Raw genomic sequence first — 22,464 nt, 5'->3', positions numbered from 1 at the left:
GTCATCTCTTGGCGAATCATCGGACCTCACCTCATCTCACTACATCTCGCCAAATTATTGTAAAAAATTGCACAAAATTATAAAAATTGTAGAAAATTATTAAATTGTAAAACTGTAAAAATTTGTAAAAATTGTAATTGTAATATTGTAAAATTTTGACTTGTTCCACATCTTAAAGCTTCATTGCTCATGTACGATCTATGGAATTGAACGAACGAACGAACCCAGATATTTCACTGCAAACCCAATATTATCCAATCTTTCCTATTTTTCGCCTTTCTTTTCGTCTCGTATACGATCCATCTTCGAGTATATTAATGTTGTCTATCATCTGAGATATCTTCTTCTTTCCCGAACTCTTCTCCCGTTCACCATTCCTTCCAGTGCATCCTTCAGCAAACAGTTTCTTCTCAGCCAACGATCCAGCCAATTTTTTTTTCTCTTCCTGATCAGTTTCAGCATAATTCTTTCTTCACCCACTCTTTCAAACACAGCTTCATTTCTTATTCTATCTGTCCATTTCACGTGCTGCATTCTTCTCAATATCTACATTTCAAATATTTCTACTTGCTTCTCTTCACTTCGTCGTAAGCATAGGCGGACTTATGGGGGGGGGGAGGGCATGAGTGGGCACTGCCCCCCCCCCAAACTTGTCTGAATTTTTTTTCTACTAATGTTAGAAAATATTCAATTCAAAATATCTTTTTCGCTTTTGTTTATGATTAAGTCTCTGGTCTTAAATTGATTAATTAGGGTGCTATTCATGGACATTTCGCTAGCCCGCACTACGAGCATGCTAAACTAGCCTCGGCTATCGACTGATTACTTGTACGGAATTCATATCATATAATATCGCTAACACTGGTTTATGAATACGAAAAACATTAGTTCGCTGATCATCCACCGGAAGCCCACGCTAAGAATGTCTCGAATACGGCCCTTAATGACTTCAGATCATGTGTCTGGATTATAATATTTATTTTAAATTTCTGAATGTATAAGAATTTCTATACCTCATTTGAGGAATGGAAGCACTGTAATGTTTCTTTTGTAACAGCCTGTACAAGTCTGCAGGTTTTCAGGCCGCCACTTGGAGAAATATGAAAAACATAATGCACAACAATGCAGAAAAAAGAAGAGTGATCCCGGTATTATGTGCAAACTTAAAGACGAGATTAAATAAAATAATTCGAGTTTGCATTTCATAATTATGATATCTTCAGGAAGGTAAACTTCATATAAAAAGTTTCTGTTAGCACTGTTACGCAGTTTTATTGATGTAAGCATGTGTTTCTGTACGAGAGAGAAAAAGAGGGAGATTTTTAAGTTATGCCCTATTATAATTTGTAGTAAATCTACAGTTCAAGCCCTATACAACTCGGTCCGAAACATCTCGGATATGGATGTAACACTGCACGAAACATGCCCTCGAAAATACCTTTATTAAATAATCATATTCCGATATACTATACCACAGTCAAGCTATGTATAACGAGGAGAAGGAGGTAAATAATGTCCCCCATAAGCTTGTTATATGGGAATTCTATGGTTTTGCTTTGCCCCCCCCCAAGAAAACGGTTCTCTCTCCGCCTATGGTCGTAATGTCAATGTTTCTGCCCCATACAATGCTACACTTCACACAAAGCACTCAACTAGTCTCTTCCTTAGTTCTCTCTTTTCTATTAAAAGCTTCCTTCGCCATTGCTATCCTCCTTTTGGCTTTCTCGCTCCAACTCATGTTACTGCTTGTAGTACAGCCCAAGTATTTGACGCTGTACACTTGCTCTACTGCCTCATTTAGAATTCACAGGTTTGTCTTCTTTATTTTTCTTCCGATAACTATAGTCTTCGCCTTGTTTGCATTTATTTTCATCCCATACTAATTCGTTCTCTTTACTCACAGCTTTCTCCTCCTCACCCTACTCTTTCTTTCTACTTTATCTAATCTTCTCTTCTTAACTTTTCTTTCCTTTCGGTGTCTTTTCTTTTCGCTAGCCTCCCTTCCATTTCTTGTTCTCTTATTCTCTTTGATCTTCTCCTTCTCCTATTCCATCACCTTCTTTATCGCCTTCCCTTTCTTTCCTTCCTACCAATTTCCGCTTTGTTCTACAACTTTCCCTCCTCTCTCCTTTCTCCTTCTACTTATTCTTTTCTCTCTATTTTCACCTCCTTTCTTTCCTCTATTCATTCCTATCTTTTTTCATTTCTTTCCTCTGCTTTTCTTTTTTATTTTTCCTTATTCTTCCTCCCCTTCACTTCCTTCTTCGCTTCTTCTTTTCCTGTACCCATCCCCTTCTTATACTTTCCCTTCTCTCCATCTAGTTCTTCAAAGAGGAGGAACAAAAAGTGCGAAAAAAAGAGATATAATGAAGACAAAACAAAACAACTACCGCGAACAACAGGAATAAAAGAGAAAAAAGAAAACCAATGAGCAAATAGATAAACGAGAGGAATAATTCTAAAGGGAAGACGTACGAAGTGTTAACGTAGGATACGAATCAATACCTGTCTTGCAAATTCGATAACACAATACTCGTAACAAACGCAAATTCAATCAAAAGCATGTGTTTTGCCTTACGCATCCAGAATCCAATACACTTCACACGCGCTGGTTGGCGAAATGTAAATGAATCCGTTTAACTTTCCCTGATTCAGGTTTCAAAATAGACGAGCTCAAATGAGATATGTACAGTACATGCGATGCATTCTATTCCACTGTGTATTCTTGGTGAGAAGTTTGCTTCTCATTCATTTATTTTATATTTACTTGCTTATTTCCTTATTTATAAATTTACCTATCTATCCATTCACCCACTCCATTTATTTATTTTGTATTATTTATTCATTAATTTCTTATTTTTTATTTATTCATTTGTTTATTTATTTTCTATTTTTTTTATTCACTTGTGTACTTCATAGTAGACTTTATGTTGTCAGCAAACAGCTGGATACATTAGGACGATTGATGGTGTACTTATTTTTTCATTGTTTTCTTTATTTATTTCTTCAATCCTTTATTCTATTCTTCATTCCTTTATTCATTTCTTCAGTCTTTTATTCGTTTCTTCATTCCTTTATCCACTCATTCATTCGTTTATTCATTCAGTTATTGATTCATTCATTCAGATATTCAGCTATTGATTCATTGATATTCAGATATTGATTCATTCATCCAAATATTAATTTATTCATTCAAATATTAATTCAGATATTGATTGATTGATTCATTCATTCATTCATTCATTCAGAATTCAGATATTGATTCATTCATTCAGAATTCAGACATTGATTCATTCAGATGTTGAAATACGATTCATTCATTCAGATATTCAGATAATGAATGATTCATGCAGATATTCAGATATTGATTCATTCAGTTATTCAGATATTGATTCATTCATTCAGAAGTCAGATACTGATTCATTCAGATATTCAGATATTGATCCATTCAGTTATTCAGATATTGATTCATTCATTCAGATATTGGTTCATTCATATATTCAGATGTTGATTCATTCAGATACTCAGGTATTGATTTATTCATTCAAATATTAAATCAGATATTGATTCATTCATTCAGAATTCAGATATTGATTCACTCAGATGTTGAAATATGATTCATTCATTCAGATAATTAATGATTCATTCAGATATTGATTCAGTCATTTATTCAGATATTGATTGATTCATTCATTCAGATATTCAAATAGATTCATTCAGTTATTCGGATATTGATTCATTCATTCAGATATTCAGATATTGATTTATTCATTCAAATATTAAATCAGATATTAATTTATTCAATCAGAATTCAGATACTGATTCATTCAGATGTTCGGATATGATTCATTCATTCAGATATTCAGATAATGAATTATTCGTTCAGATATCGATTCATTCAGGTATTCATTCATTCATTTAGATATTCCTTCGTTCGTTCATTCATCATTCATTCATTCACTCATTCATTAACACTCTAAATAAGCGAAATGTTCAGTAAATATTACACTATTTATGACTCAAGAAGTGGCTCACATGGAGGCTTTCTTCAAGAACTATGTAGTAAATAGCTCTTCATTCAACAACAGAAGCCATTCCGAATCGATAATAAAATGCTTCAGCGATAATGCAACTAATGGTAAGGAACTAACGTAAGTACTCACAAGGAAACGTTCCACAATCACTTAACCCACGCACAATTACCGAAAAATGAATTGCTATTATTTTGATGGGATACTGTCTTTTGACTATGCTATACTGGGGGTAAGGTGTAGCCTATTCGTTCAAATATTATGAGTATTATTTGTTCAAGAAACGTAAAAATTATCACAGTTTTCTGCAATTATTATACCACCACAAAGAATAATCAATTCTGCATTTCAGATGTTGCACGTCAGAAATGAAAGCATACAGTATTGTATCCGCTGAAAAAAAAAATGTAACATATAATCACAGTCTAGTATATAGTCACGAAGCTCAATACATAGTAAATATGCATCCATAGATAGTTGCTAACCACTAGGATCGCTACTAACGCCTCATTACAGACAATGCGAAATAGTACCTGCACAGTCTATTGTTCCTAGCACCCTCATAAACTCAAGCTTCGTGACTGTATATATTAGACTGTGATACAATGGACCAAGTTACGCAATAAGAGACCAATTACCAAAAACCTGTTTTAGAGATAGTGGCCATTTAAATAAATCTGCTTTTTATTCACCATTTTATGCAAGAAGTATTGTAACATTCACATTATTACAAAAATTAGCACATATAATACCAAAAGAATACTAACCGATTTTTAATAACAGACGAGGAGTTGATTTAATATGGCAAAGCAAAATAAATAAATCAATTTTGTGCGAGATCGTGCGTATTTGCTTGGTTTCCGCACAAAACCAATCCGCGGAAAGTCTAAAATTCCACATTCAGTATTCCCAACCTAACACACACAACAATTTCCCTCTTCTTACCGCTTAAGTGACATATTGATTTTACTGCTTTAGGCTTTTAACATATTATTTTTAGAGACGTTCAATATAGTAATAATTATAAATTGGAAACTTACCACTGCAATTTCACCTAAATTGCACTTTTAATTATTGTTTTTAAATATTTGCAAAAATTAAGTAAACTCTACAACTCCACTAAAGTTACTGCATTCGTGATGCAAGTAACATTAAGGAAGCCGTCAAAAAATCAACAAGATTCCAGACTCATCATAGACTGGGGGAAAAAAAGATGTTGAAGATAGATATTTTTGTTTTCCAAATTTGCCGTCATTGAACAGAAACCAAGATGGAGATTTCATTGCAACTAATTAGAAATTCCTCTTTTAGGTATGTAATAAACGATCTTCGCACAAAATAATGTACGATACACGAGCGGTATTTTTTCTTTCAATTGTCGGAAATTAAAAGAACTCAACTACGTTTCGCTTTTTCAAACTTTTCCTCGAACATGAAAACTTAAACATACCGCTCTTGTAACGCATATTACTATTATGCGATAAACGAATTTTGCTTATAAAAAGCAGCAAAATTCAGATATCGCATTCTTGATTTTTTCAGAGTTAAATAATCCAGCCGACAACGGATTTATGTAAATATATCATTTTTTTTAAATTGTCTATTGATCTATTGTTGCGTAACTCCGTCCAAATAAAGCATTTAAGCATATTCAAAGTAATCCTACCTAGCTGGGCTTTCGGTGAAGAAGTCACCATCTTGGCTGCTTCCTTGGCTACCACTGTTGGTGCTGCTGGTGGTACTGTAGCTGGTGCTGCTGCTGCTGCTGCTGCTGCTGCTGCTGCTCCTTGGGCACCAGCACTTCCAGAATCTGGGGACGTTGCTTCTTCGCCTCTATTCTTCACATACTGCCAGTCCTCACGAAGCTTCTTTATTTTCTCCTGAAATAACCAAACAAGATGTTGGATAAGTTTTTGAATCCGTGAATATTTGGAAATGAGTTTCGAGTATCGAAATGTAACGACACTAACGCCATAAGACAAAGAAAGCTCGGTTCTTAATCTTCCCTCCCTTCTGAAGGAAGTTACTCTAAGAAGGTTAATAATAGAAAGAAAAATAAACCATTCGCCACATGTTCACTTTTTTTAACCGTAGTTAAGTAATGATTTTCAAAGAATAATTCTGACTCACCTGTAACTCCACTGACACAGGCTGCTTGGCGCCTTCACATTCTTTTTCTAAATTCGTAAAATTCTCAAGCACTTCCTTCACTTCCGTTTCACGGTCATAAACTGAGTTCTGGAACATCAATAAACAAAATAAATAGCACATAAAAGTTACAGGATGCTCTGCTAACACTTTCTAAATTCAATATGCACTACTGTTGATAAACAAGAATAAAATTGTCATTGTAAATCATTTTGTAGAATTTCGAAATAAGAACTTAATAAAATATTCAATTACATAGACTATAAACGACACATATTTAATCAATATATATACATTTTACGTAACCTTACAATGGACAATGAATAAGTTTCCGAACTGTAGAATTAGGGAAAAGCCTGGAATCTATACTAAATGCATCACTTGAAAGACAGAGAAGAAGACTAGCCACAAGGCGTATATGGAGAGATTACAGGAAAAAATCGCAATAGGTCCTTGACATGTTTGCACAAAATCACGTGTAGAAGCTCAGTTCTTGAAGACAATCTGACACTGTTTGATAGACTGACTCAACAGGCATGGAAGCAAAGATCTTCAATGACACGCACATATATGTTTAATGGTAAGAGTGCTGCATTGGAGTTAAATCGCTCGCTTGAATTCGGTCGAGTGTCGCACCCTCGAGTGAGATACGATCGGTCGTGATACGCTCGTAATAAATAGCACAGTACAAGGTCATCTCACCGACATGCCTTATCTTGTATGGAAGGCAACAGATAAGATACACATATGTTTTGCTCACACGGTAAAAATAAGGCTTTATTTTCTGCGTTTATGACAAACGTTTAATGGAACTGTCAATGGAACGTACCAAAACAGGAACATGAAGTTATATATAAAATAGTATGAAAAACTTCGATTTACAGTTATTACTGCTAATTAATAATTATTCAATATTTGATTTACCACATATATAATATGTTAGGTCCATACATAGTGTTCCGCCTATATACTGCGACAATGTAGAAACGTTTTACAAAATATTATTGATATAGCAGTAGATTAATAACAATATTAGTACAGAGATAACGTCACAGAAAATATAATAAAACGAATAATCATGCTGCACAACTGTTACAGACGCAAAGATTGATATACTAATTATTAGAGATTATTATTATTATTATTATTATTATTATTATTATTATTATTATTATTATTACTAGAAAACTTGATACAGTTCTTGCATTATCGTGATTGTGTTCTCCGTTTATAATAATTACATTTACATCCAATAACATCTATCAGATGTGGCAAAACAAAATCACTCCTGTGTGGAAAAAAAAAAAAAAAAAAAATTACCTACAACATTTATATCACATTTTAAAGCCAGTTTTTTGCTGTATTATGGAAAGGTTAGTTAAACACTGCAAAGTTTTGAAATGATAAACATCTATGATGTTACTACACAGTTCATCACTGTAACAAAAACGAATGTCTAACGCTCGGCTTATGTATACCGTTCGAGGATTTATCGCTCGTGACAATTTTACCCATCATGCATGTGCGCTACCTATCGGATTATTATGAACTACTTGGCGCTCGAGCGAAAACGTCCGATGCAGACCTCTGAATGGTACAATAAATACAAGAAGTGCAGTTCGGACATATATTGATTGCACCTTGTATGTCAAATGAATTGTACACAATCACTGTCTAACATAAAAGTTTTTGTTTGCAAACACATAAACCTCCCATCATTTTAATACAATTTTTTTTTGTATGGAGGAGGGACCCGAAGGCTTGCATTGCAGCCTGAGGCTTATTGTGCTTATCACTCCTATTCTGTGAGTGACTGGGTAGCCAAACAGTCGCACTCTTGCGCAAGTAGCCTACAGCATGCTGCACTGTGAACTTAACCCGAGCTATGATATGGATGATGATGATGATGATGATGATGATGATGATGATGATGATGATGATGATGATGATATGTGAATTAATGATGGCGAAATGAGTTCGAGGTCCAGTGCCGAAAGTTATCCAGTAATTCTACTTCAATTGGTTGAAGGAAAACCCAGGAAAAAAACCCCCACCAGGTAACTTGTCTCAACCAGTATTTGAACCCAGGCCCCCTCGTTTTACGATCAGACGCGCTACTTACTCCATAGCGGTGGACATAAAACAATATTTAAGATAAAAAAAATATAAATTTCTAAGCTTAACACTTCCCGAAAAAATCAAGTTCATTTCCATGCAGATAATGGGTATTACCGTTTACAGTTTATTCTCTTGAAGATTTATTTAAAAAAACACATAAATATACGCAATTCTTATGTTTTGTTTCCTTTATTGCACACAAAAGCTATTCCTTATAATTCCAAATAGTAAGATTACTTCATTTCGTTACAGATTGTATTGTTAGACAGATGTGCTATGTGCTATCTACTCTGCACAAATTCACATAAATAGCTATTTCTATACTGTGATCATTTGTAACACATACAGTATATCGATTTTGTATTTACGTAAATCAGAGTTAAAAATGTTTCTATAAAAATTAATTCACACATAACCAGGGGGTTTACAACCAATAACTGCTAAATTTCAAGAAACAGGGGCTACTGCATAGTGTTCAACACCTAAGAGAATAAAAATCGCACTGAAATCACAATGAAAAGTAGTAAAAATAATTCTTCTTATAACAATTAATTTCTCTTAAAAATAATTTTTAGTACTATATGCATTACTATCCTATTCCTCGTCCATTTTACGTGATACAAAAGAAAATAAAAACATCATTGACTTTGACTTCAAATAACCAGCCATTTTATGTTTCTTTATTTTAAATAAAGACCCATTAATTTTCCGCTTACAAATGTATTACATTTCATGCTTAACACTCCCGGATAAATTTCCCTATTGATACTGAATACGAGAGGTAATCAATAAGTTTCCGGACTGCCCTGAATGTACACAACACACAGGAAAAAGGAAATGGAGAAGTTACCCAGAACCAGGAAAACGCCTGGAATCTATACTAAATGCATCACTTGAAAGACAGAGAAGAAGACTAGCCGTAAGGCGTATATTGAGAGATTCCAGGAAAAATCGTAATAGGTCCTTGACACGTTTGCACAAAATCACGTGTAGAAGCTCAGTTCTTAAAGACAATCTAACGCTGTTTGATAGACTGACTCAACAAGCATGGAAGCAATGATCTTCAGTGACACGCGCATGAAAGTTTAATGAAACAATAAATATAAGTGCAGTTCGGAAATATATTAATTTCATCTTGTATGTATACTGCATAATGTACTAATCAATGTTTATCACAGCTTACCATAATGTTATCTATGACCCTCTTCTTTTCTTTCTCTGGAAGCTCCTTGCTTATATTAATTCTTGTTTTAGTTTCCATTACCCATGCAATTACAGCATCCAGATGGGCTGTATACTTTTTCAGAGATGACAGCTTGCATTCAATATATTCACGATGATCAGCTAAACCAGATGAGGCCTGAAACAAAATAAAACCGAGTGTAAGAATTTAAATCCTTCTTTTCTATAACGTAATCTGGCATGGTACTCAACAAATGAATTATTCTCACAATGAAAGCAACTTTTCCAGATTGTTTGATAAGCTTGTGCATCCTCTTTGCTGGTCGAGAGGTCAGTTTGTCATTTGAGCTTGGTTTGGCATGTTCAAATCCAGACAATAACAACACATTTTTAAGGGTAAAAAATTCATAAAATACATTAAAATTAAAAGGCAATATAACAGTTGTATGAATACGTATGCTTGTTGAACTTAAAGTTCATACAACTGTTATATTGCCTTTTAATTTTAATGTATTTTATTAATTTTTTATGATAAAACAAAGAGGAAGGCAGAAAATAAGAAAGACTGGAGAAAGCTAGGTTTGCAGAGAAAGATCTTCCCTTGGGCAGAATACTAAATGAATGAATATGAATTTTAATGAACACTATTGGAAAATTGACCAAATTGTCTATTTTATTGGTAAAAAATTCATTCATTCAGAAGGGAAGAAAAGTTGGAATACCCATAATATAAATGTAACTAATATAAAAGAACCATACTTATGAACAATATAATATTTACCAACAGTTTCTTACACTGTCGAAATTCATCTATTATTATTATTATTATTATTATTATTATTATTATTATTATTATTATTATTATTTTCTATACACTTGTAATAGCTCGCACAAGGAACGATTACCTAAAAGCAATGGTGGTGTTGCTGTCTGTTTTGCCGTGTGTATGTACTGTACTCCAACCACGAGAAAGTCTCTGGGGAATGAGACGAAGCGGGGTAATGCTGTGAATGAATGTTGATGTCATAAGATGTCATAAGGTCACACACGTGGGTACCCGTATCTCTATTGGCTAGCTCTCACAGCACAATTGATAACATTGATACACATTTTTATACTACCCCAGTTACAAAATTAGATCACTGTTAATCTCCTGGTCTTTTAATCCCTCGTTACAGGAAATAACATATGCAGGAGAGCGCATGTTTTTTAAACTGACGTTATAATGGTAATATTATCTATCTACTTCGCTCCAATAGATGACGCAATAGTAAGCACATTCCTTTCACGGTTGATCTCCTGGTTGGAGAACAGTAGGCACACCGAGGGGGGGGAGAGATGCGAGCCGATGGAAGTACTGTCTCTTCCAAGAAGATGAACAAATGAGGACATTGCTGTGGAAATAAACAACGTAGCAAGAGAAAAATTCGAAGTTAATTAAACGCAGAACATATGTTTACGAATGAAATAATGATACCGAGCGATACAAGACACGTATTCACATGCAATGGAACAAACTAAAGTCGTAATGTAACTATCACAACGCAAGACTGATTCTATCGATGTCATTTCTCTTCCGACTGTACTCTTGAATATCATTCAATCTATCTCGTGACCTTTCCTGTCGCACGCTCTTCCTTATCGCATTGTTTCATTTGCATTCCTTCTGTCGGTATTCCCTGCTTGCGAGACCTATACCTGTTACTACATCTGTTTCCATGTTACACACTTATTTTTATGTAGGCAGTTTACATTACTTCATTGTCCAACTAACTATGGCTGTTATCATCCTGAACAGTTCTACTGTTGTCTCTCTTGTTATGTTTAATATGTCATTTCCGTCCTTGTTATTACCATATTACTTAAATTTTAATAAATTCTTCTCGATTAATTTTTTTATTCATAATTTTCTCAGCTTGTGACATTCCACTAGCACTCCAGAAAAGCACTAAAAAGTGTTTTATTGGCTCCTTTTGAGTGGGGGAGGAAGAGAGGACAGTCGGTTTTATAATCCATTTAGTGCTGCTGTCTAAGAGTTATTACAGGCTATTCCATATGAAATCAATCAGTAAAAAACCTCGCATTTTTTATACTCTAATTTTTTCCCTATTTATACAAGGTGCTGAGGAGAATGGATTTTAAAAAATATACTATCGAAAGTCAAACGGTTTTCGTATTATTGAGCGACAAATTTAGCGTATTTTATTAAAAACAAGCCTCCTACAGCGCTCAGAACTCTGGAACCATTTACTGCAGAACATTGAACGAGAGCTTATTTTGAAGCTGACATTTGGTAGGTTATGTTAAGAAGTAATCATTTTTTATTGTACACAGAGAGACAGATAATCTGATTTTACTTGCTTTTAGGCTTTTTGGCCATTTGTAAAAATGTAAAAAAATATTGAGAAAAACCTTGCATTATTAAGAGGGATTCGGCATTGTTTGCTTAGTGGCTCGGCAATAAGTTTCGAGGGTATTAAATAAATTATTTTCACACGCCTAGACTTGAACGGCGAAGTACCGCACGCACTGGCCGAGAGCTGAAGATAAGCGAGCATTGGGCGTCATTTTACTCCTGTGTTTATGAAAACCTGTGATAAAGCTAGCCCAGCCATGACTGCTAGACGACACATCACGTGTTTGTCTCCTGGCTTTGCTTGTCTCGACTATCAGTCAGCTGGTTAGTTCAAGGCGTACTATTTATTTTCTTTATTTGATATTTTCAATACTTTCTTATCAACGTGCCACCAGTAAAAAATGTGTTTATTTGTACTTTGAATGTGGAATCTAACTATATATTTTTAAAATATTTTTTCCTTGGCAAAGGCGTCTTAATGAGGAAAAATCTAAATTTCTCCATTTCCATAAAAAGTAAGAAAATCTGTTTATATGTCAATATAAACTTTAATTTCTCAGCATCAAAATAAACCATGGTTTTGATCATTGGGTGAAAGGGTTTCGGAGCTACAACAGTTTAAAGTTGCAAATTTTATGAAAATACGATAAATTTCAATATTTTTAATTTAAACACTATGAAGTTCTGATGCCTCAAACTTTGCACAAAGCACTGCATCACAGTTCTCTATGTACAAAAAAGTTTTATTGTATTTAGAAATTGTGAGGTCAATTTTCTCTATATTTCGGTCGATTTGTATGTATGTATGTATTTATTTACACTGCAAGTGGGCAAGCACTGGGTGGCAGTGGAATATAGAATATTAACAATACACAGTTAAAATGATAAGCAATACACAATAAAATTTACAATACATAATACAATTTACAACACATATACAATTTTATACACAATACAAGAAGAATACACAATACAATTTAACACAATAATAATAAAACATAAAATAAAACACTTACTTTTACAACACAACCTACATAATTATGTATAGGTCCTACATAAGTTTCAATAGTCTTTCACTTTACTCTCATCTCATTCCCTGTAGTGGCACTATGACGCATTTCACTGACACTTTAGCACACATTTCACTGACACTCTGTAACACATTTCACTGACACTATAGAACACATTTCATTGACGCTATAAATTATCACTGATCGGAACTGTTCCCTGCACTGTAAAACCATAACTTCACTGACTCACCTCGCTTCACTGATACAACAGTTCAAATAAGTCAAATAATTGCATTCTTATGCATACTTATAAACAGAACTACATTTAAACTAAACATTTCTAGTCTAAGGCCCTCTTACACGCTATTTTTAAATAATTTACAATTCAAACCAAGGAAGTAAACTCGTAAGGCTAGATAAATACATGTCATCTTAAAAAATTAAATGTTGAATGTCACCTTAATTTTAATTTTCACTTTATACACAACTCTTTAAATTATTCTTGAATCTCCTTAAGGAAGGACAGCCCTCAAAGACCGCTGCAGGTAGGTCATTCCAATCATTTATAGTGATTTTAAAATCATGATCGTTCCTACCATAGTACGTTGGCTTTTCTAACCGAGCCGTTATGTCTACCCATGCTTTCTGACCTAGATTTGAGATGGAATAGCTCTTATAGAGATTAAAAATAAGAAAAATTAGAAAACTTCCTGAATCTTTACACTTCTTTGCATAGAAATGAAAATATTTCACGAATTTATCCATTAGTGTAATGTGAAATAAATCACAATTAGGTATGTACGATCAGGCTTATTTTATGCATGTTTAGATTATATAATTTTTATTATTATTTTAAATGATGCAGAATTGTTATACTCGTATTTTTCTACGAAAATTAAAGGAAAATTGAATGAAGGACATTGTTTTCATACACGTTACAGCACTCTACAGTTCCTTGTTACAATTTATTTATTATATTTACCTTCTCCATTGCTGTATTGAGGTTCTTCAACTGTTCTGAATTTTGTAGCTGTTTAGACTTCTTCAGTGCTTCCATCTCCTGTTTCTTCCCAACTAGCTCTTCTTCACGAGCCTGTAAAAACAGAACATATACAACATGAATAAGGCGCACTGTTAGCTAAATGGCTTTAGTGATCGCTTTCGGAAGGTCTGGTTCAATATCAGCGAGTCCAATTGGAATTTATGATGTTTGGTGGCAGTCCTAAAAAAATATATACATACAAATATAAATAAAGAGTGTAAAATGTGTAAATGAAGGTTATAGAGTAAAATAGCAATATTATAGTAAGAGAAATTAATATGTGATTAGGGATGGCAGGTTTTCCTTTTCGCGTGTCGATATTCCCAACATTCCTCCATTAATCACCATACTGCTGTGACGTAAATACATCCACAATGGTGCACCATGGTCACTGTCACATTTCAATGCATCACACTTAAATGAGGAAGTATGGGTCAATGATGAACTATCAAGCTCCTATGTTTATTTCTCCCAAATTATTTGCAAAATAATTATTAGCTATCATCATCATCATCATCATCATCATCATCATCATCATCATCATCATCATCATCATCATCATCATATTTTTGCACTGAAACGCGGACATTAAGAAAATCTTATTAAAATTTGTATACATCTTGATTACACAACTTTTAACACTGTAACACTTCGGAATATGTATGATAAGACTTTCTTGTGTTAAATTCTAACGTACCTTGTTTACATGTTTCGACCTATTTATGGGTCATCCTCAGAACTGGTCGTTGTTGGTTTTGGCGCCTCTTGTTTTGTTTCCTGTGAGGGTGTGTTCGTGTGGTATAATGTAGAGTCAAAGAGTGTGTGTTCTGAAATTGAGTTGTGTGTTGAGAATTTCGTTGGGGTGTGTTTTCGTGTTCTTAAGAACTTCTCAATCCAGTGTACCATTCACAGGGACATTCAGTAATAAACAGGACGATACTTTACGTTCAGTATTCAAAACATGTAGGTTCCAAAACGAAAAAAAAAAAAAAAAAAAAAATGGTATTCCATATTTGTAACACTTCCTCTATAGTAATTGATTGGTTAGGAATTTAAATATAAGTACTAAAAATGAAAATATTTTGGATTTTATTATGCAATTAACCGGTAATTAATATTCATATTTACCGATACTTAATTGCAGACAGTCTGTAGATGGCTACTTCAAATTGTAAATTTTCATAATGTACAGTTATAGGCCTAATTATAATGTTAATAATTTACGGAAAAATGTATTGCTTTTTGATTACATGATCTCCCTTCAATTTACAAAAATAGCCAACGATCTTAGTTCATAAATGAACAAATTATAATATTTTTTAAAAATTACCAGTAATAGACAAGAGCATAAGTACAATAATTGACTGATTACAAATTTAAATATACCTTATACCTACATCGGCATCTACTAAAAATGAAAACCATTCAAATTACCGGTATATATAAAGAACAGGAATATTTATTAACTGCAGATATGTGTCAAATATTAAAATTCTAATAATAAAATGTTCCATTTAAATTGTAAATTATGATACAGTACTTATGCAGTTAAAATGATAATGCTAATGAATCATGAAAATGTGTTAACTGTTTATTTCCCGAGCTCTCTACATTTTACAATAATAGCTGACAACCTTAGTTAATAAATTAAAAAAAATATATTTTTTTAAATAAATGAATTGATAAAAATAGTATAATAAGTCATTTAAATATATTAAAAATGAAGACTTTTAATACAGTATTACGTTGTTAATTGTAGACATGTGTCAAATATAAAAATTTTAATTGAAAGGTCTTATTTAAACGTAAACTATAATACTTGTGTAGTTATAATTATAATATTAATCAATGTTGAAATAATATATTGATTGTTGATTCACTGAGCTTCCGTAATTTTACAAAAAAAAATCCGACAATCGTATTTACTGACTGACAGTTCTACTTTTCAGTCATGATTATCTTTGATTGTACTGCACTAACAAACCTCTCTCATTTAGATTTAATGTAATGCTTTACAAAATAAAGAGATGCCAACAAGTTCAATGGCTTACCAGTAGGTCTCCATCACATGGTCCCACTCAAGAACACACATTCTGTATCGAGTACAAACAACACACTGTGCGACCTGGTGCTTCAAAACAACCGACAAGATAAAGGGAGTGGGAGAGAGGGGCACAAACACAACAAAAACATGTGGCCAACCACTCGCTAACATTTTATGAGACCCCACCATTCAGCTTATAATACTATTTTTACCACTTGGCAAACACCTCGGCAAGCAGCTTCCCTCTTGTCTTGCGCTATCATCACATTATCTTATTTTAGTTGGCACAGATACAAGATTCAACACTTAGACCGTGACACAACTTACAATGAGAGATCATTTCGAACCATCACATGCCCTTCCAGCCCATTAACGAACTGTCACATCAGATGCTACATATCTTCATGTATACAAAGGCAATCCAGATAACTGCAGGCAAAGTAGCTATCTATGAATTGAAAGATCACGGGTTCAATCCCAGACAGAGATTAAAATTTTTTCTCTTTGCCATAGCCTCAAGAACAAGTTGGTCTCGATGGTAAAGTCGTTATCATGCTCACCATTGCACCAGAGATTCTGTGTTCAAATCCAGATGAGGATGGATTTTTTAAGGTGATAAAAATCTTTAGCATTGCTTCTACTGGAAGGAAATTAAAGTCTAGTATCCCATGTCGTAAATTTACAAGATTTACAAGCATATTCATTAAGTGCAAAAAAAAATCGTAACTCTTTCAACAGAGCATATATCTATGAACTGGAAGACCATCAGCTCAATCTTAGAGAGAAGAAAGGGTGTAACAAACAATAAATGTTGCTATTGTAAAAATATGTTTTTTACGGATAAGTAAAATGGTGAATAAAATATATTAAAGTCGGTAAATAAAACTAGTGTAATTCGTGGAAAAAAACAGTGCAAGTAATAATACAAGTAATAAGTAATTCGTGAAAAAGTCGGTATTAAAACATGTAAAACGTGAGGAACTTGTACCGTGGTCAAGAAAACATGAGGCTCTACCTCATGGCATATATAGGGATACCTTCACCTTTTAAAACGTGAGAAAAAAGTGTGAATTTAAACACGGAAATTACTTTGAAAAATTGATGATAAAACACTCATTCCCTAAATTATTTCTTAAGTGTCCGTTGCGTACTCTTGCTGAAGATGTGGTAAATATCTTTTATACATTTCTTCTTATTGTGTTAATGTGTAACAAACCTAAGCATTGCGCATACAGATTTTCATTTTTCACAGGTGAGCAGCCAATTTTTCCACATGATAAAACATAGAAGAGAAACCCATGTTCGTACTTATTTTGAATGTTTCATTGTCGAAAATAAAGTTCCTAATGGAATTTCGTGACCAAGGAATGTACGAGTCAGCAATATTCGTAAAAAAAAAGACCATGTTTAACAGAAAAATGCCAAATTCGCAAAAAAAAAAAAAAAGCAAAATTCGGTACAAATCGCAATCGTAAAATGTGTCTACAGAACAACTTGTGTTCATAATATATAGCAATTTTAACTCTCTGAAATTCGTGAAAAAAATCAGGTGTCCCTACTTAATGGAAAAATGTATTACGAGATATTCAAGAAATTACATGGGGCATTTGCCCTGGTTATAGTCTGACCATGTTCACCACTATGTCATGAATAGGGGGCGGATTCATGTGCACTAAAAGTAATAAAATAAGCATCTATGTATGCACTTAAAAACCAGGATGCACTAAAACTAACATCAATTTATTTGGTGCAAAATAAAACTCTATCAAAATGGGTACAACCAATTTTGAGTAAATCGCTACGTGTTTTTTTCAAACAAAAATACATTAATTTCGAAAATAAAGAAAATATTTAATGTGCATTATTCCCAGATGAATGTACTCACAAATACTGAACATAAATAAATTCCGTCCAGTAGTTCAGGAGAAATCACTGCACCCAGACATAATGTATGTCAAAAAACACCTTTCGTTAAGGGGAGAGGATGAGTAAATTTTCAAAAAAAAAAATTTTTTTTCTTTAGAATACTCTGTGATATGTGTGGAATCCATTGCATAACATTTTGTGGGTATTTGTGTCCTTATCGGAGCTGAGACGCCATTCTGCGCTATGGATTCTTAAATCACACGCCCCTTTATCGTTGTTTCCAGTAACTTCATTTTTTTGCTACATTGCCAGACAAAATGGATATAATTTCTGAACTATTAAAGATATAAAGATACATGCATACATTCTTTAGACTATTAGGAAACTTTCCTCTGTAACTGAATTTTGTTAATTGATTTCATTTTTAAAATATGTCCATTTGTTTGCGAAAAAGGAAATCAAAAAAGTGTTATTCAATTTTAATTGTTTCTTTTACAAACGTAGGGACGAATATCAAGATAACAGAGAGGGTTTGGAATTGAACGGGTTACATTAGCTGCTTGTCTATGCGGATGACGTGAATATGTTAGGAGAAAATCCACAAACGATTAGGGAAAACACGGAAATTTTACTTGAAGCAAGTAAAGCGATAGGTTTGGAAGTAAATCCCGAAAAGACAAAGTATATGATTATGTCTCGTAACCAGAATATTGTACGAAATGGAAATATAAAAACTGGAAATTTATCTTTTGAAGAAGTGGAGAAATTCAAATATCTGGGAGCAACAGTAACAAATATAAATGATACTCGGGAAAAAATTAAACACAGAATAAATATGGGAAATGCGTGTTATTATTCGGTTGAGAAACTTTTATCATCCAGTCTGCTGTCAAAAAATCTGAAAGTCAGAATTTATAAAACAGTTATATTACCGGTTGTTCTTTATGGTTGTGAAACTTGGACTCTCACTTTGAGGAAGGGTGTTTGAGAATAAGGTGCTTAGGAAAATATTTGGGGCTAAGAGGGATGAAGTTACAGGAGAATGAAGAAAGTTACACAACGCAGAACTGCACGCATTGTATTCTTCACCTGACATAATTAGGAACATTAAATCCAGACGTTTGAGATGGGCAGGGCATGTAGCACGTATGGGCGAATCCAGAAATGCATATAGAGTGTTAGTTGGGAGGCCGGAGGGAAAAGACCTTTAGGGAGGCCAAGACGTAGATGGGAAGATAATATTAAAATGGATTTGAGGGAGGTGAGATATGATGATAGAGACTGGATTAATCTTGCTCAGGATAGGGACCAATGGCGGGCTTATGAGAGGGCAGCAATGAACCTCCGGGTTCCTTAAAAGCCAGTAAGTAAGTAAGTAAGTAAGGGACGAATATCAAAATTCTGTTACAGACAGTTTGTAGAGCATGCTTTTGCAAGTACATTGCAAAAAACTGTATTAATCTATCTTTAAAAATGGTTCAGATATATCGGTTTTAGTAAAATTCTGCACTGGGTATATTTTTTTTCAATTCTGGGCCCCCCCAATTTTTTTTTCAAAATATTTATATTTGGTTGAGTTGCTACAGCTATGAACTCTCTACATACAAAAAATTAATATTTTACACCAAATAGGAAAAAAGTTTAAAAAAATACCGTCTTCTCCCCTTAATAGAGTGCTTAAATGTTTATTTCTATAACAATCTCGAAATCGACCTTTTTTTTTTTATAAGTATCACAATAACTCTTCTACTTCACATAATGACCAAGTCACATAATAGAAGTCTCACCACTTACATTAGAATGGCCCAGGAGCCGCAACAGGTCTCAAGTAATGCATTTCAAGCATGTTATGGCGTTCATGTTAGACAGTGACCATTGATTTACTTGATTTATAATTAAAGAAACAATGATAGTTGTTCTAATTGATAAATAACGACTCCTACGATCCAACTGGCAAAAACTCAAGAGTTAACAAATGAAGTTATGTATACACAAACCTTGACCATGCTAAGTCTGACAGCTAAAGATGTATCATCCGAAGGATTAGCTGTTGACCCCAACAAGGCTTTCACTTGGTCCAAACAAATTTGGGTCGAGTCCACAAATTGGGAAGCCTCATCCTTTACACAAGCTGCTGCTTCCATGGCAGTAATCCTGTGGATATAAAGATTTTCATTCATTCTTCTGGCAAAGTTACATCACAACAAAAGTGAATGAAACAAAATTAAATAAAGTACTACCGGTATGTATTAGACTTTGAAACGACAATTTTGGTTTTGTTATTTTCTGATTTCTTGTTATTTCTAGTTTTAAAAGTAAATAGTTGATAAGCAATATTTTGCATCAGGAAAACATAATTTTCACTTTGTAACCAGAAGCACATTTACTTACATAGTATTGCTAACAATTCAACTCTTTCTTAGTTAGTCTTTGCTTTTGTGAGTTGCCTCATTTTCAAGGAATAAAAAAATGTCTTAAAATTAAGTTACCATTTGAAACATGAATTCTAGGCCAACTAATTAGATAATCTTTCATTTGAGAAAAAGAAATTAGAATAACCGCCTCACCAATAACGCTATATTTTTGTAATTACTATTATTATTATTGTTGTTATTATTATTATTATTATTATTATTATTATTATTATTATTATTATTATTATCCACAAACAATTAAAGACTAAGTATATGATTATGTCTCGTGACGGGAATATTGTACGAAATGGAAAAATAACAATTAGAAATTTATCTTTTGAAGAGGTGGAGAAGTTCAAATATCTTGGAGCAACAGTAACAAATATAAATGATACTCGGGAGGAAATTAAACATAGAATAAATATGGGAAATGCCTGTTATTATTCGGTTGAGAAGCTTTCATCATCCAGTCTGCTGTCAAAAAATCTGAAAGTTAGAATTTATAAAACAGTTATATTACCGGTTGTTCTTTATGGTTGTGAAACTTGGACTCTCACTTTGAGAGAGGAACAGAGGTTAAGGGTGTTTGAGAATAAGGTTCTTAGGAAAATATTTGGGGCTAAGAGGGATGAAGTTACAGGAGAATGGTAAAAGTTACACAACACAGAACTGCACGCATTGTATTCTTCACCTGACATAATTAGGAACAATAAATTCAGACGTTTGAGATGGGCAGGGCGTGTAGCACGTATGGGCGAACCCAGAAATGCATATAGAGTGTTAGTTGGGAGGCCGGAGGGAAAAATACCTTTATGGAGGCCGAGACGTAGATGGAAAGATAATATTAAAATGGATTTAAGTGAGGTGGGATATGATGATAGAGAATGGATTAATGTTGCTCAGGATAGGGACCAATGGCAGGCTTATGTGAGGGCGGCAATGAACCTCCAGGTTCCTTAAAAGCCAGTAAGTAAGTAAGTATTATTATTATTATTATTATTATTATTATTATTATTATTATTATTATTATTATTAAATGCCAATTTACATTTCATCTTCTTCTTCATCAGCCCATCTCAGAGGTCTAAATGTGTGTAGAGTTACAAAATTTGTATCACCCTCACACAGGTATAAATATGCAAACCCCAAAGAGTTATGACATAAGTAAAGTATAAAAAAACGCAACAAACTCATTACATCAAATAATATTACAATTATTTATTTTTTAACTAATGGCGGGTATTTGACTGTTCGTCATTCATCCATAGGAAGTCAGTTATATAGACAAATTTACCGACATAGTTGTTGCCCAGGGTATGCCACAGGAGACTTGTTGCTCTAGTAAACATTTTTCCGTGACAGGTAATTTATTTTAAAGTTTAACATTTTTTCCCCAACAGCCTAATAAATGACTCATTCAGTTGTATTGGAATTTTAACGTTTCTTTGAGTGTTGTTAATATTTTCTAACGATGCTGATGAAGGAACTTCATTGTAAAAATATGTCTATACAGTCACCAATATGGAATGCATAAGAAGACTACTTCCAATATTAGAAATATAATCCTTAATCCAATCAAGATGTCGCGAATTTGATTACAGACAGAAATATAAACTTCATGAAAACGAATTAATTATGCAACTGTAACAAAGTAAAATATAATTAACTGTTTCTCTTATTATCCACCATTCCATTATTCAAGTAATCTGATATTCCGAGCCGAAGAACATGTGTCTCACAGGTATCAATATAATCAATGAACTTCCCATCACTCTTTTTCACTAGCTCAAATATTATTTATTATCCAAGTCTAACAAAAAATTTCATCACAAATTTTTTTTTTCTGGCACTCTACATTTATGAAAAAATGGCCCCAATAATTTTTCAACAATCTATTGTAAACGCGTCAAAATTTCGCACATTCGCAATATAGCCTAGCTAATGGAAGGAACTGTTTAAATCTTATGAGATCGTAAATTAAATTATTGTAACATTATTTCTATTAACATAATTACAGAACAGTTTCCAAAACATATTATTATCTTCAACAACTTTGATTTATTTTAAAATATGTGACAGCTCAAACTTCAAATTTGTCAGTAACAAAATTCCGTCACTTATTACTACTTAATAATTTCATAACTCCAGAACATAACAATCACGTAAGACATAAACAGGTACAGAAATTCAACTTTCCTTAATACCGTAACTGTAATAATAATCTATTGAACTATTTAAAAATTTTATTCTTGA

General features: G+C 33.3%; 1 protein-coding gene across 12 annotated transcripts in view; it reads right to left on the bottom strand.

Moving 5' to 3' along the window:
* Dys (Dystrophin) overlaps positions 1 to 22,464 on the bottom strand; it is a 2,834,509-nt gene that overhangs the window by 2,160,843 nt on the left and 651,202 nt on the right. For all 12 annotated transcript variants that reach the window (XM_069839232.1, XM_069839233.1, XM_069839235.1 and 9 more), the window contains 5 exons: positions 19,795 to 19,951; positions 13,828 to 13,938; positions 9,481 to 9,657; positions 6,162 to 6,269; positions 5,698 to 5,911 (listed from right to left, as the gene is read on the bottom strand). In XM_069839232.1, the coding sequence (XP_069695333.1) occupies positions 5,698 to 5,911; positions 6,162 to 6,269; positions 9,481 to 9,657; positions 13,828 to 13,938; positions 19,795 to 19,951 (767 nt within the window). The remainder of the gene's footprint in view (positions 1 to 5,697; positions 5,912 to 6,161; positions 6,270 to 9,480; positions 9,658 to 13,827; positions 13,939 to 19,794; positions 19,952 to 22,464) is intronic.

The sequence above is a fragment of the Periplaneta americana genome, chromosome 11 (assembly GCF_040183065.1).
Source record: "Periplaneta americana isolate PAMFEO1 chromosome 11, P.americana_PAMFEO1_priV1, whole genome shotgun sequence".
NCBI lineage: Eukaryota > Metazoa > Arthropoda > Insecta > Blattodea > Blattidae > Periplaneta > Periplaneta americana.
Note: the sequence above shows the minus strand (reverse complement) of the source record. Positions and strands in the feature narration are given on the sequence as shown.